The sequence below is a fragment of the Ammospiza nelsoni genome, chromosome 11 (assembly GCF_027579445.1).
Source record: "Ammospiza nelsoni isolate bAmmNel1 chromosome 11, bAmmNel1.pri, whole genome shotgun sequence".
NCBI lineage: Eukaryota > Metazoa > Chordata > Aves > Passeriformes > Passerellidae > Ammospiza > Ammospiza nelsoni.
In genome coordinates, this window is record NC_080643.1 from 483,796 (window position 1) to 500,391 (window position 16,596).

The 16,596-nt window shown below is 42.7% G+C and overlaps 1 protein-coding gene across 4 annotated transcripts in view; it reads right to left on the reverse strand.

The window, feature by feature from the left end:
* IFT122 (intraflagellar transport 122) overlaps nucleotides 1-16,596 on the reverse strand; it is a 30,129-nt gene that overhangs the window by 1,391 nt on the left and 12,142 nt on the right. For all 4 annotated transcript variants that reach the window (XM_059480286.1, XM_059480285.1, XM_059480284.1 and 1 more), the window contains 12 exons: nucleotides 14,934-14,987; nucleotides 12,494-12,655; nucleotides 9,629-9,795; nucleotides 8,612-8,783; nucleotides 7,949-8,051; nucleotides 6,309-6,449; nucleotides 5,252-5,349; nucleotides 4,276-4,376; nucleotides 2,971-3,136; nucleotides 1,892-2,003; nucleotides 1,362-1,490; nucleotides 480-559 (listed from right to left, as the gene is read on the reverse strand). In XM_059480286.1, the coding sequence (XP_059336269.1) occupies nucleotides 480-559; nucleotides 1,362-1,490; nucleotides 1,892-2,003; nucleotides 2,971-3,136; nucleotides 4,276-4,376; nucleotides 5,252-5,349; nucleotides 6,309-6,449; nucleotides 7,949-8,051; nucleotides 8,612-8,783; nucleotides 9,629-9,795; nucleotides 12,494-12,655; nucleotides 14,934-14,987 (1,485 nt within the window). The remainder of the gene's footprint in view (nucleotides 1-479; nucleotides 560-1,361; nucleotides 1,491-1,891; nucleotides 2,004-2,970; nucleotides 3,137-4,275; nucleotides 4,377-5,251; nucleotides 5,350-6,308; nucleotides 6,450-7,948; nucleotides 8,052-8,611; nucleotides 8,784-9,628; nucleotides 9,796-12,493; nucleotides 12,656-14,933; nucleotides 14,988-16,596) is intronic.

Sequence of the window (16,596 nt, forward strand, 5' to 3'; positions counted from 1 at the left end):
CAACAGCAGCATCCAGACACATCTGTTTCCAGTCAGCTTCCCTTTCTCTTTAACACAACTCCTTGCAAATAACAGCCACGCTCACAGTCTCTATGAGACCCTGCAGTAAGGCCTGCTCTATAGGTGTGCTGCTGCTGCACCAGTGCATGGTGAGGAAACAAAATTCCAGGAGCGTTTGGTTTAAAATCATTGTTGTTTTGCGAGGTTTGTGTTTGTCTGTTTGTTTGTTTGAGGGGGGTTTGTGTGGATTTTGCTGGTTTGTTTCTCTGTTTTGAGGGGTTTTGTTTGTGTTCTTAAGGGAGGAGTTAACTGGTTAGTCCATTTCCCTCTCAAGTGCCAGCCCCCTCCCAGTCCCCTGCTCTGCAGCTCTCTTTGTACCACATACACACCAGAAAAGTGACTTCGTAAAGTAAAATTTTCTATTAAAAAAAAAATTCTATTAAAAATTTTCTGTTGGTTGACACAGGTACAGTTCTTACCTCAAAGCTCAGTTTTGCTGTAAAGGGATCATCATCCTCAATAATATCTGTACTGTCATCAAGCTTCAAACTCTGAACATCTGTATGCATGTCTTAAGGAAGGACAATAATTCCTGTAAAACTGGCTCTGCTTACCATAGCCAGCACTGACAGAATCAGTATGAGAGCACCCCAGCAGGACCCTTGCTGCTTCAGAGTATCTCAAATTGTGACAGTGCACAGACCATTACAAAAAGCACCAAGAAGGCCCTGCTGGGGTTTCCAGTGACTGGGGAAGTTTATCACTGCAGCTGCTGTAGAACAGCCAGAACAGACTGACCACAGCCAGGCATGACATCAGCTCCTACCCTTCCACAGATGACAGAGCAAAGGAAGCAATCTATTGAAGTTACATTTTTGGGCAGCTTTAGTCAGAGTTTGTGTGCTCTTGTGCATTACTCTACATCAATCTCATATTCTATAACCCCGACAGCAACTGGGAGCTCTGGATGCCAAAGCATTCCAAACCAGATCTCAGTAGGAACAATTGTGAACTGCTACTTCCCTCTAAAAGAAGCTGTTATTGGAAGCAACACACTCCAGATTCCCTTCATCCTTGTCAGAAACCAGTTCACACAGAAAAGGTAAAGCATGGCATTCTGCTGTTAAAAACAAACATTGCCAGGATAATAAATAAACTGTCCTGATGGAAAAGTGTCTTGACAATATTAGGTTTAGTTAAACTGTGGTTTGGTTGTTATACTAACACAACAAAGAAACAAGATGCAATTGTACTTACATGAGTCATATGACAGAAAGGTTTAAACCTAAGGGGAAAAAATAAACTCCAAATGGTTTAATTTTTCCCTAAGAAAAGAAAACCAAATTTAATCAAAAGGATACTGTCAGTCATCATCTCTTGCCATTTATTCTCTCTTTTACTCACTCTTGGAGCTTCGAGATCAATGAGAGCTACAGCTTCTTCATCTGTGATGCCATCTTCCAAATAGAACTCAACCAGATGCAGCACCTCTAAAAGGAGGGAAAGGCAGGAAATGTTCGACCTGCAGGAACTCAGGAAATGCCTCATTGCAGATACTGTGCTCCTTCATGTCACTGGTGTTCTGCCCACCTTCTCTCATGAAACAAGTTTAATAAAATAAAATTGCAGCAAACCAAACCCCCCACACTTCTGAAAGGGTTGTGCTCACCTTCACAGAACACCAGATGCATTTCAGTATCTGGCAATGCAACAATGCTGTGCTGCTGCTCTGCAGTGAGAGCCAACAACCCCCACTTAGACAAATTTAGCAACAGTAAAGGAACATTTGTTTGGCCAAACAGCACTGCAGAAAGCAGGAATTGGGCACTGACCTACTCTGTTAACATTTATCTACTTGCCAAGCACGAGCAAACGCAGCGTCCCAACGCACCGTAGGAGGAGGCCGAGAAGACGAAAGGCTGCCTGCAGTTAATGCACACGTTCCCCAGGTTGTTCAGCAAGGGGTTGTTGGTGGAGCACCTGTAACACAGGGGCACGAGCTCCTGCAAAGACAGATTGAGAGCATGGTAACCACGGACCGGCACATCCTCAGCTCTTTGTTTTCAATTAAATATGGGCCCCTTCGGCTGACAACACCGACACAGCACCAGCGCCAGTCTGGAGAAGCACTGCTGTGAAATCAGACCCTGCAACATCTGAAAATGCTTTCCCTTTTTAACAAACAGCAAGTTTTCCCATTAAAAATAGCTGCCTTCACCACTTTAACAATTAAATTTTCACCTTGCCTTTGCAGTAACAGAAGCACAATTCTGCATCAAATACACAGGACCAAAAGAAGCTGAAGAGAAGTTTACTGAAACAAAGTTTTTTGCTCTAAGATTTGGTCAAATTTAGGTTCTCCAATTAATTCATCTCTTTTCAAGAGCAGAGTTATTTTAAGCAGCTCTTAAAGAGTGTGTTTCTCTTATTTCAGGAGGCCAGGTGTATGTTCACTGGCACAATGCAATTTATTTTTAGTGAGTACTCCCTGAGACATGGCTTTATAGAACACTGCAGAAAGCCAGACTTCAGTGAAAGAAGAAAAGGTGTTAAAATAAGATTTACGGAAGGAAGGTCACTGAAGGGATGGAGGGAGGAGGGGAAGAGTGTTAGGAGTGGGACAAATGAAAGTGACCTCCAGCTGGAGAGAGAGACAAAGACTGTGGAACAATAGCATGTGAACTGGGGAGAAAAGGGCTTGGAAGAATTAATAGGCAGTGAGGAAGGTGACTGCAAGAGAGGAGAGGGAGGATGGAAGCTGCCCACAAAGAGAGGGCTGATTTTAATTTGCTCTCAGGAGCAGAAGGAAGTCTGACTCGAAGATAACAAAAGGACTGTGTTTCCAGCAGAAATACAATTATATCACAGAGCCATGCATAATATATTTCAGACTGTTTTGTGCACACAGGAACTCATATTCTAGGATTAGGCCACATATTAATGATTAACATGAAACACATTACAGCTTACTTCACTGTCATGGAATGGCTTGGATCGGATTGTCAGGCTGCCCAGCTCAACAGATTTCTGGAACCTGTCTGGGATCTGCAGTCCCTGCAGCTTGTCATAGGCATGACGAGCCAATTTATATGCACCAAGAGCTTTACTCTGCTTTGCCAGGGCCAATAATGTATTGCTATAATTTAATTAAGGAATAAAAATACATACAGCATTTATGAAAAAATGCAATACTCTGTCTAATCACAGAAGTTTGGCAATGAAGCATATCCAACACCGGGACTTCAAACAGGTTTTAACCAGAGAAATCTATTTACAGAACTTCATTTACAAACATGTGTGAAAGGACTATCAAAATATCTGTGGGCAATTATTAGCAAGGTAAGGAAATGATGCTACATAAACACAGCTATGGCTCCATTTAGAATATTTCAGTAATTTTGAGGTGCATGTATTTTCCCCCAGTCAGAAAAAACCTAAAATCCTAACATTTTTTACAGCGTAAGTAAGCCACTGACACTGAGTAAATACACCTGATGTGGTTTGAAAGAGTGTGCCCCATGTTAGCAACCAAGTGTTGTCCTTCCCTCCCACCAGAGTGAACTGCTGTTTACACCTACTGACCACAAGGCCTGTTATCAAAAACTTCATGAAAGATTCTACATTTCTAAGCAGGGAAGTTATGAAAAGGAAAGCTGGTATCCCATCCAAAGCCAGAAATGAAGTGAAACAAGACAAGACCTCCCTATGGCATCCAGTGGCCTTGTGGCTATCTCTTACAGAAAGGTGAATTTCACTGGGCTCACAGAGCCCCTTTAGGAAGCACTCCCAGAGGTTCACTAGCACTAACAAGGCCATGCAGATGTTGGCCTGATAGAGCATGTGCCCACACCAGCCTCACAGGAAGCAACACCTCCTGGGTTTCCCTGCTTCTGCCTCAGCTCAGTCTCCTTGTAACAACACTGTCAGGCTTCAGAGCCAACACCTTTTTGCACTGACTGATGTCCTAGAACTTGCTCTTCTGACACAGGTGACACACCAGAGGGGCAGGTGCTCAAGGTGGCCTAACAGAGTTTGACATTAGTTGATTTGCACAGGTTTTCAAAATTATAACAAATAACAAACTAGTGCAGCTCAGCACACAACAGTCTGAAGATGCTGATTATTCCTGAGGGACAGAAGTCAGTTCCCATTAACGATAACCAAGAGGTGACACCAAAGATTCCCTGCAGGAGTGCCTGCCTTGGACCAACAGCAGTTATTCCTTTCATGTATCACATGATAACTTCTAGGTTTTGTACTATATTGGAAGGATACACTTTTGAGATCCCCAAAGGAGTCTCCTTTGTTAAGCTGTGAAGCAGAAACCTGGAAATATTGAAGAGTGTTTCAGGCAAGTGGAAGCTGAAAGGTTCCTCCTGTGGTACGAAAAACATAAGACACATTTCTAAGCTGGAAAACCATCAACTTACATCAGTAAGCAACATAGCACAAGGCATCTCTAGTACGGTGTTTCTTTCATCCGTTGGGAAAAGAGGTGTTGACAGAACATAACAAGTGGATTTTGCATATCTTTATCACCAAAGCTCATGCCTAATACACACAGAAAAGAGAGACAGAGAGATCAGTGTAGCTAAGACAGAACCTTTAACAGATTATTTAAAAATGAGGGCAGTCTGCACAGCCACAGTGCAGAGTCTCTAGCGCTGTGAGATCTAAAGTAGCCTGACAGCAAAGACTCCACAGCAGTCTTCTTTTGGGCAAGGGCACAGAGCAAGGGCTCTCAAATGTTCTACAACAGGTATTTGCACCAAGGGTGATGGCAGCATGACTCTAATTGCTGGAATTAGTAGGAGCTCCTCACTCGTGACTGCACATCAGAGGCACAGGCAGCACCCTGTGGAAATCCCTGGGCTAACGTGCCTTCTGTTCAACCCTGTTTTCCAGTGACTAAGGGAAAAACTGACTCTGGCCTGTGCAGGAGCAGAGGCTCAGGTACCATGGGACCAAACCAAGGCAACCAGCAGAAAGTGCCATGGGCAGGAGGGAGGTCAGGCATCGGCACAGCCCTGCCCAACCTGCAGCTGTAAAGAGAGGAGCAAGCTCTTGTACAGGACAGCTGAAGACTGTATAATAAAATAAAATAAAGTTAAATAAATAAATAAAGTTACTATACAGTATCACTGATGTACATTCAATATTTAATTGCCTGAAAAGTCCTAGTTATTTTTGGACACCCTAAGGAAAAAAGGTCAGGAAGCATAAATACACAATTCTAAAGTGAGTATCTTACAGTGTATCTTTGGATAAAGTGATAGACATGGTAAACTTCTGCCAAATGCTGGAAGTGATGAAACTTCTGCAACATTTCAGTCTGCTGTCCTTCATTCTCTGTGGGAGGCAAAGGCATTGGTGTCAGTCTCAAAGAGAAGTCTATGAACTCAGCTCGGAGAAAACAACCTGTTATCATTTTAGCACAGCACTGCCAGAGGAGATAAGTACCAGGTCAAGTATGCCCCATCTACCCATGCAGACCATACACTCACAAAGTTGCTATTCTTCTGAGCAAACTTCTGGCCTGAAACAAGCACGGCAAAACACAGAACAGGTGAGGCAATGGTTTAACACAGCCAGAGGCTACAGATGAGCTACAGACAGAAAGCAGCAGGTGTGCATCCTTAGAAACCTCTTCCAGAATGCCAGAGCTCACAAATGCAATTAGTTTTGAAAACTTTCACAAATACAAAATACACTACTAAGCCATTTGGAAAAGACATATATCTCAAACATCTGAGGGGTGACAGATCAGCTGAACTAAAACCAAAGGCACCAGACAAAAGGCAGTATTCCCAACCCTCTGCATTATCACTAAACTACACCTATTGACACCTCTCTCCCAGTGACATGCAGTTTGGAGACAAGATGACAGCTAGCAAACAATCAGTTTTACCTGTTGGCAGAAACAATTTTCAACCTCCCTCCCTTTCAATTGAGGTAATTTACTCTCCAACATCTTTTATTTACCCGCACTTTAACCCTCCAGGCAATGGGTGTGGTGGGAGGGTGAAGGAGGATACATGGTCCCAGGAGGCAGGATTTTCATCCCAGCCAGACTTCAGAAGGAGCCTTATGCCTGCTGATGTCGCTGGTTTGTTTATTTGTTTTAAATCAGCACATGGGAAAAACAGGGGACTACAAAAATAGCACAAGCCCAAGATGTGCACAGCATTAAAAAACCCAAATCAAACCACCCAGCGGAGAAGCAGCTGCAGCGCCGCTATCACAATGCAGAGCTGTTTGTCTGCGCGCACAACAAGGTAACAAACACACACTTCCTCTGGGTGACTCACCTTGGGCAATGTCCAAGCACTGCATGGAAAGCATCCAGTAATAATAGGCTGCGTCGTTGAAGCGGCTCTCGAGCACGGCGTTGTGCGTGAGCTGCTCCAGCACCCGCACGGCCTCCCCCTGCCTGCCGGCCTTGTGAAACGCTGCCCAGCAAAACAGAGAGGGGCTCACTGCGCGATTACATCAATTAACGGAAACTAATGGTTTTGAACTGAGAGCACTCTGTTCAGCCCATAGCAAACACTCTGTCCAGGGCACGATAAAAGGGATTATACACTGCTATTTTCCTCCTTGAATGCAGTGACACTAATGGAACGTGAGAAGAACCTGCAGGTATTTTGAAGCTTTTGCACTGTCTCAGCAACTCTTGAGCTCAAGGAGTATGTATAATATGGGTTACTGGGGTTTTTTAAATAGAAAAGAGAAGATGCTGTGATGATTAGGATCTCTGTACAAACAACAGTGATCTCCAAATACTGCAAATCCCAACTTCACTCAAAACTACAATAAATTGTTTGAATCCAGTGCTCTGGTGTGTATGAATACTTTTTAAAGTATTGTGCTGAATACTTTAAAAGAGTACAGCTACTACACCCTCCTGTCATTTACTAACAGCATCTCCTTTTCTGATGCACCAAGTAACACCCTGAATTCCCACTTGGCAAGCTGCATTTGGCCAATGCAACCTCCATATAAAGGAACAGGGCTGAGGGGGAACCAAGCCCAAAAAACCCAGCCCCACAGCACTGCTGCCCCCTGAGTGAAGGCAGCTCAGCTTGAACCAGACCTCACATTCTGTTCTGAGACCAGAACAGTCCCATGAGGACCTCCAGCTCCTCCAGCTCCGGGCACCTACACTTGCAGAGCTCCACAGCACAGAGCTTTGTGGAGCACATGGGGCTCTGACCTGCATTCAGAGAGTGCAGAAACAACCCTCCCCTCAAGCAGCTGCTCAAGGCTTGGTGCCAAAACACACAAACTCGTCCTGGGCAGAGGCAGAGCAGACCCAGCCCGGGCCCTGCCCGGCCCTTTAAGCCAAGCAGGGCCAGGCTGGGATCCAGGCTGGCTCAGGAACAGCAGGGGCACCTGCCAATGGAGCTGCACCTGAGCCGAGGCACTGCACACACAGCTCACTTCAACAGCTCCTTGTCTCTCCAGCAGCTTGTGGACTGAATTTTGAAGGCTTTCCACAGGATGGAAAGTTTACAGTTCCGTTCAAATGTAATCTTATAAGCCAAACAAACCCCGCAAAAACCTTAAAGGAACGGGAAAACTTGACTTGTGCAAGTCCAATATTGTCTAAATAGAAGGAAAAAATACGTTTTTCACTCAGGTTTATAATAGAGCTGCCATATTTTGATTTTTTGTGGGGTAAAAATCTTACAACGGTTAGGATTATATGCCAAATACCTCTTATGTCCACACTCAGATATACAACAAGATAGAAAATCTGGACTTATATTTAGATGCCACAATTTCTGATAGATTCATCACATTTTCCTATAAAATAGGGAGATTTCCAGTTACTTTAAAACCAGTATGAAAAGATGGGTTATATTTGGTTTTGAATACCACTGATAAGAAATTCGCCTGGGCAGAGTCCACTATGGAGTAAATATGGATCTGTCAGTGACATTCTCACCTTTCTGGGCTTCCTCAAATCGATCACTCTCTGCCAGCCACTGAGCATAAGGGACATAGACTTCATCTTTGAATTCAGGATGCTTTTCACTCAGAGCAAATGCCTGACATAAATAAAAAGCTCATTCTTAGAATATTGCACGGTTTAAACAGTTAAAGGTTTTAAAATATTCCATGGGATCAATCCTTCAGCTCTAAGAAAATTCACAATGAAACATAAACACAGAATAGAGAGTGTAATCTATATTTTCTCCAGCATGAAACTTATGTGTTTTAAAATAAAAAGCAATCAACAACAAAAGAAAAGAAGCTTAGCATAATAACAGATTGACTATTGAAACAGAAAGACTTGAAAGTGATTATCTGGGAAATTTAGTAGATTTCCCAGCAAGAGACAAAAAATATTTGTATTTTTACTGAATGCATTTTCTAAAGAAATTGAAGTAACACTATAAATGCAGTTTAGATTCAGTTTCAGAAGACCACACCACCACCAAACGCATGCTGGCATATACAATTAACTGAAATACTCTGAATCCTTCTGCAGAAGCCTTCGTCCCTCATGACAATGCTGGGGGAGCCAGACATTTGCTTCCCTTTTTAGTTGCAACCAGTGACAAAAAGAAGCAGTGGTTTTCAAAACACAGATCAAGGGCACACTCACTTCTTCCCAGCGATGAGTCTCCACGTGGAGCTGGACCAATGCTTTCAGGTCACCAACCTTCATGAAGGTTTCTGCAGCATAGCCAGGGTTATCAAGTTGCTTAAAATAGAAGGCACATTTAGCCAAAGGCTCACGCTCAGCTTTATCCAGTTTTCGAGCAATTTCGATTAACCTAGGCTCAGAAGAAAGAAGCCAGATGTTTGCCTTGGTGCTTTGCCTTTTAATTATTGTCATAACTTCACCTTCAATCAGTTAACATTTAATAAACATCCTAATAGTACTACCATGCAACACTGTTTAAGCAGTTTCAGTAAACATTCCAAATAGCTTTTTCCTTTTGCAGACTCAAAGCCCTTCCTTCCCTCTTTGCTCAGACATTCAGCTCTGTATCTCAGACTCTGCAGATGAAGGAGGGAGCACGTCCTGCATGACTCCGTGGCACACACTGCCCAACCCTGACCTGAGCAATAGGCTCCTGAATAAACAGCAGCCCCTGTGCCACAGCAAAACAGAGGCAAGGCCAGCCTGAAGGGCCTGGCCACGATCGCAAGGCAGCTCAGCAAATGACACAAAGTGCCACGTACTTTGATGAGAAATGACCAGAGACAGGAATGGCCACAGAATTTCTAAGGACTCTGTGCTCCAGGTGACTTCTCTACCCCCTAGATGATTATTCTAAACAGCTGACAACAGCAGCACTGGACTACCTGGTACAGTTACTGCTGTGATGATCACTCTGAAGGCATTCAGACTGTTTTAGACAATCTCATATTGTAGATAAACCTACGCATACTCTTAATTGCTGTAATGCATTAGTTTTTGTAATATATTTATGGCGCTGCCCTCTAAACATACGCAACTTTTAAAACATTTTAAATCATAGGTGTGTTTCAGATACTCAACCGTATATAAAGGCACATATTAAATACATTTGGTCTTATTTTAAAATTACGGGGAATTCATAATATCTCATTCAAGCTTTTATTATGGGTTATCTCTGAGGAGACAAAAACCTACATATCCACCCAGCCGTGGCTCCCGCTGATCTCGATGGCCTTCATGTGCTCTCCAGCAGAGAGGTACATCTCCACTGCTGCCTTTGGTTCATTGATATCCTTGGCCCAGTCTGCTTGCTTTTTTATCAGCATCTTTGTGTCTTTGGGATCTCCAGATCCCAGAAATTCCTGCAACAGTGCAATACAGAAGTCTGCATTTTCTTCTGGTCACAAACATCATTACAGTCTAAACTCTAAAATAGATAAAGATTTTTGTAATGAAAACCATGATGCCTCCCAAGGACAGAAATATTCCATGGAGAGCAACGTGCACTGAGCCAGCCTTCAGCAGCTCATCATCAAGGCCCCATGTCTGGGAGGAAACAATGGCAAGTCTCACATTTATAGAGTTTTCAATTAAAAAGAAAGCAGAAGATTGTGGCCAGGCCCAGAGAAGGACAGTGCAGGTGCTCAGAGGCAACCCTAATGTCCCCTCCTGCTCTCTGCCAAGCCTGGTTCAGTGGATACGAGTTACAATTTCTGCAAGCTTGTCAGGAACAAGCCTTTCCAAAACAAAATGGTACTAATCTAAAAACTCTAATAGATAATTCCAAGTTTTAGATCTTCTCTTGCAAGCCAAGCAGGTAGGGATTCCTTCACAATGACAACCCAGTCCCAGCCCACGCTCAGCCAACAGCAGCACATCCACTCTATCACACACTGGCATCACAAATCAAATGAAGGCTGAAATAATTATCAAGTGTCTTTGCAGGAAACAAGTATTTTAAAAAACATATCCATTAAGTTCTTTTATAATACCAGAACCACAGCTGCCCAAAAGTGAGAGTGCTCTGAAGCACTGCTTGGACTTGTGGAAGGAATGCAAAAACCAAGCCTGGACCCTGTGTTGACAACCATTTTGGAAATATGTCTAATAGTTAGTTCAGCTTCTTCTGCCCGTACTAAAGCTCTGGCACCATATGGTTCACATCTGTTGACATCATGTGCCAGGAAAAAAATATAAACCCCCTTTTCAACACCAGAAGATCGATTAAGGGCAATTTTGACTGTTAACAGAACAGGCTACTGTCCATTAAACAGCTTCTATCAAAAGAAAATCAGAACAGAGGAGAAATTACAGGTGGGAAAAGAGTGGAAAACTGTATATCCTCTATGTTTCTAGCAAATTCTGACTGAGGTTTAAAAAAACAGAACCAAAGCAACAAATGGGCAAAAGCTGTACACCAGGTCTGCTTCAGCACTGCAATTCAGGAGCTCCCTGCTACAGGCAGAGGCGCACCCCATCTGTGCCAGCTCCAACTGAGCCCCAGGCCTGCTCCTGCAGCACAGCCCTGCTCCAGGAGCAGCTAACAGGGATCCCAACAGCCTCTGAATATGGAGAACTGCACTCCAGAGTGAAGTCAATCTTTTTGGCACGACTTTTCCAGCTTAGGTCACCAAAATAAGCCCAAAATCAAAAGCTAAGCTCAGCTTCCCACAGTATAAAAGGTTTTTTGTGAGTTGCCAGTAATCAGTGATCTGGTGCTGTGATAAAGAGCCTGCGACCAGATATCAAAGGACTCCCAACCTCTGCCTCCAGTCTGGACCCTCTGTCCAGACCTCATCAAAGTCATGCACAAGAAAGCAGGTTCTGTGGGTCCCTTTGAATAATTCTGGCAGCATCAGTGAAAACAGCACCACAAAAACACACCCCTCCCCCATGTATTTTTCCTTAGATAAATAACTTGAAAACAAGGGGGGTTTACATGCTCTTCCATGTCCTGTGCACTCCCTGCACAAGAAGCTGCCTTATGAAGTACCTTAAATTTCTCAGCATGGAATCACTCCGAAGCATAGGAGACATGAGACCTCTTGCTCTCTACTGGTTAAATTTAGACATGACTGCAGCCAAGAATTAAAAGATTCTTACAAAGACTTATGGGAACATTTTCCTGTATGAATTACATTTATGTTCAAGAGGAGCCAAAACACTGAAGCTAACAAAGACTCATCAGCCAAAAATAGCGGAAGTCAGGCTTACATCAGCAAAGCCCCCAAATGTTTCTGTTGAGCTCTTGGAAGAAAAAGATCTCTGCAGCATGGCTTGGGAATCTCTGCTAGAGAGTTTCTGTGCATGTCATGGTGAATTCTTTGTCCTGGATTGGGCAGAATAGGGCTCTGATGAGTGATGAATGAGACTAAACAGTGCATGCATTCTCGGTGTTTTCGATAAGAAAACACCACAGAAGACTTAAAAGCCAAGTAATGCTCCTTATCACCATATAAAAACATCACTTTTCAGAATTATATTCAATTTATTCCTACATGGAACAGAGTTTTAAAAAAAGCCAAGACACTGAATCTTTGGAAGAAATTCTGTAGTAAACAAAAATATTCTAGGTTAGCATATTATGCAGTTTTTAAAATGCATCGATATAGATCTGACTTACTCCTACCCATTTATTTTCATGATAACGTGGGTACTACCTTGTCATCTTTGGAGGACAAACAAACAATAAGGGACTCTCAAATGAGATAATGCAAAAAGAGCCATAAAACCAAACTTTTTCATTTTGAAAGAAAGAAAATTACTATGTAATCACAAGGTCCACTAAAAGAATTCACTGAAAAGCCCTGAATTTCCACAGCCATATTTGAGACTCTACAAAACACAATCTGCTGCCTTGGTAGCAGACTCTGAAGGAAAATGCCACCATTACACCCAGGCCAGAAACACTTTTCCCCTTATAAGCCAAAAGATCTCCAAACAAATACCTGATAAAATGAAATCAGAATTCAAAGCCCACAGCTCCTTTGTAGGATCAACACTGGAACAGTGAGAGGCACATCAGAATTCCTGCATTTGAAGCCCAGGTGCCAGTCCTACCTTTGCGTGCTCGAACATGCGCAGGTCCGAGTACATCTCCAGGGCCAGGCTCTCGTGGCCGCTCCTCTTGTACAGCCTCGCTGCCTCGTGGAATTTTCCCTGGTAGGCATAAACATCTGCCAGGAACAGCTCCTGGTTGTTCTCTCCGTGCTTTTTCCGATCCTGGAAAAACAAAAAAACTGAAGAGAGATGTAGAAAATATTCTAGATGATCAGCACCTAGGCGAGAAATAGCCTTTGAGGAATTACATTTTCAGGCTTAGATTTTAACTGCTAATAATTAAAAACCTGTAATGGGATAGCATAATTATGCCTCTCCTACATTTCTGGTGAATTTACAATTAAAGGATTAAATCCCTCCTTAATTAAAATTATGAAGAGCAAAATTAAATGTCACTATACAAACCAAAGTGATGAAAAGTCACTTCTCTTGATTTCACACAGGAAAATGAACACATGCTATCATTATGCCAGTCTATTTTAAAAAAGGCATCTGATGGGCTCCTCATTTTCTCCCTACAATCTCACCAGCATATAATTTGGCTACATTAACAATATATGTGCAGGTGGGATGACAAACAGGAGGATAACTGCCAGCAGTAAGTAGATTCAGGATGTATGTTAGCCTGCCTCTGAATACAAACCAGTGACACCTCCACTGTCCCCACAAGCAAGAGCTCACAGATTTGGGTCAGCACCAGTCACTTCCAGAGCACCTGTACATGCTCTCCTGGAAACCAGAACTGCTTGTTCTGTTCTGGCCTGGGAAGGGACCCTGAGGACAGCATTGTTGCAGAGCCACGCAGTAACCTGCCATGTGTGTGCAGAGCCATGGAGAAACCCTGCACATGAATCAAACTGCAGCAGGACCCTGGCTCTGAGGGACCCAGACAGGTTTGCACACGTGTGTGTGTGTGTGTGTGTGTGTGTGTGTGTTTCCATGTGTGTGCCTTATCCTGTGTATTGGACACACACCACTACCCTGCCTGGGATAAAATTATTGTTGCAGTTAGCCCACATCGTAGGAAACACAGAGCTGTGAGCTGAATTAAAAGAAAACTGCATGCAAGGGGAAAAGCATTCCACCAGCATCCACATTCAATCCTCTGCTGCCAGAGGGTCTCAGCCATCACTCCCTGGCCACGCTGACTGACTGGGCTGACACTGAGCTGGTGTTCAAAGTTTCCTTCAAAACCTTGGTTAAATGAATAACCAGAGTACTTGTTACACCCTTTTTTGAAGACTCCACAGAATCTTGCCAGATAGAGATGGCAACCATGTTTGTCTGTGATCAATTGGGAAAAAGTGTCATTACTGAGAGAAAACCATGGCATTAATGGAACATGTGTGTTTAATTACACCCTACAAGCCTTAAAAGGAATCCAATCCACTGCAGGCGAAAGCAAGTGGGGATGTAGAACTCACTGTAAAAGGAGCATTTTCAAGATGTGTGAAAGTAAGTTTATGCCTATTTTTAGGGGGATTCTTTCTTAACAGAATATGACATGACAAATCCAGAATATCTTCAATAAATGAAGATCTGGAGAAGCATATGTGGAAAAGAAAGGTTATTACTGGTGAGAAAAGACTCTCACCTACCTATACCCTTGAAAAGAAAAAGAAAAGAAAACCAACTGAAATAAGGGGCTCTTAATGCTAGACCTTTGTCCTATGTTAGAGAAAAGTTCACTGCAACCAGCTGGCATTTTGACAGCAGCAGGACAGCTCTGCAGACATGAAGACAAGAAGTGTATCTTTTAAGAGAAGGTGTAAATCTAATTAACACAAGGAAGAGGAATTCCCTTTATGCCATCTCCAAACAGATCTTTAAGCATTATCTTGCCATCTCTGCAGAAGGACAAGGGCGATGAGTGTATTTTCAAGTGCTCATGACAGACAGTTATTGTTGAGTGAAATTCTATCAAGAAGTGTGAAAAGAATAGGAAGGAGTGATTAGAGCACAGTATAGAAATACGGAATCCCAAATTCTATTTCCAGTTGTCACAGACTTGTCATGAGACCCCAAGTTTGTCATTTCACTTCTCTGGGCCTGTGTCTGTCTCTGCAAGGAGGAGATAATAGTAATTACCTACCTCCAGGGGGTAGGGAAAGGCTTAATGAACTCATGTTTATGAAGTATTCTGTACTAAGCTCCGTCAGCACAGTAGTATTCTACCAATTATTAATTGAATACTGAACATTTTTCCAGTTCTCCTGAAGACAGTTTCAGAAGTTCCCATCCCACACCCACATTTTGGTCCACAAAGTTCCAATCCCATGACTAGAACTTGAGTCACCTCTACGAACCAGGATTTTTCACTTCAAACACATCTCCAACAGTCAGAAGCAATATCCAACCAAAAGTCCTTCCAAAACAGAAAGTACTGAATTTGGTACAGCAGTAACTTTAAGAAAATACACCTTCTTGAACACTGGCTTACCTCTATGCTGCTGATCAGTTCTAAATATCGAAGGTCTCGAACTCTGGTAAATGCCTATTGAAAATAATTTTAAAAAAAGAGTAAAAGGCAATAACTTGAAAACCCAGAAAACACCAAATATTATTCTGCATGAATCAAGCTGTCCTCATGCAAAAAGGACAGGCAGAAGTGTGCCGGGTTTGTGTTTGTGTAGTCCCAAACCTGAAGGGCTCTGACTGTGGCCCCTGAGTAGTGACAGAAAGGAGACAAGGCTAAACAGGAACAGCTCGGCACAGCAGGCAGCGGAGCTGCGCCTATCAGTCCCCCAAGAAATACAAAGTGTCAATTAAAATATTACATGCTTTTATTCTGGCTATTTTATAGCTTCTCCGTTTGGACGTGAGGTGTGACACAGACAAGGAAATTTCAGGAAACTGTTACAAGGAAGGGCACATAACAGATCGTATTGTCAAAGCCGGCTGCATATGCTCCTAGTTTTTAAACCATTCCAAAAATCCAGCATGAAAGGAGCTCAGAGAGAGGAAAGGAAGTAAGAAGACGATAAGATAAAAGTACTTTAAGACAGTGTAATATCTTTGCAAATGGAGATAAATGTGCAACCCAAAGTCTCAAGTGGCAAAGTCACGTGCAAGTTGCAGCAGCTCAGCACTTATTCCTGACATGCATCACAAAACAGAAATTTAACTCTTTGGGCTGCACATTCAAGACTTCCAACCAAACTGAAGAGGGCACAGAATATTCTGCTTACATCGGATTGAACTAGGAACTGTAAGAGCCTTTAATGTCAAGAAGCTGCTTTTGTTTGAATTAATCCGCTCTAATTCTAAGAGGGCACTACTTAAAAATTCCAAGGAGGCACTGAAAACTTCTTTTCAAAAGTATCTATTTGCATAAAGCCATCCATGAGACTGGAATTATTCTGATGCCTCCACTTAAGAAAAAAAAAAAAAGCATTTAATTTCCTTTTTTTAAAAAAAAATCTGTTATTAAAAGATGTCTATCACTTCAGACCATTCTCAGTGTATTTTTAGAATGTTTTGTCTTTCATACAATATTCATGACATTGAACTCAGTTTGCTCTCTCTTACTTGAGAAGAGATGGTGAAAGAAAATAGGGAAGTATTTTATGCCAGAGAAAACTCAGTTCTTCAGTCTATGCCCACTCACAGACCACTCCCCAAAGCAAGGCACACCACAGAGGAAAGGACTGAAATGATACTGTCCAGCACCACTGCCTTCACACAGCCTTAATGGGAGATCCCAAAGAGCAGGAAATCTTTACATTTGCACGGAGGTTGTATTAAATGTTTGGGGGGACAAGGGCAGGTTTGCAGCACTAAGGAAGGCGGGGGCCAAAGGCAGGTGAGCATCCTCTGCTGCCACCCGGTGGGCACTGCTTCCCAGTTCTGCTCCCCTAAACCCATCAATGTATTTCGCAGATGAAACCATTTTCCTACTGTCAAACACCTTGATTTAGAACATGGCATTTATCTAGAGAGGTACATTTGATTTCAGCTCAAAACCTCATCTCAAAATCATGAGTTTATAACAAGACATAAAAGACAAGCAAGACAGTAACCCAGGAACACCACATATTCCAGCCACAAAACATGCATTTTAGTCATACACACACACACAGAGATTAAATATCAAACCCAAGCTT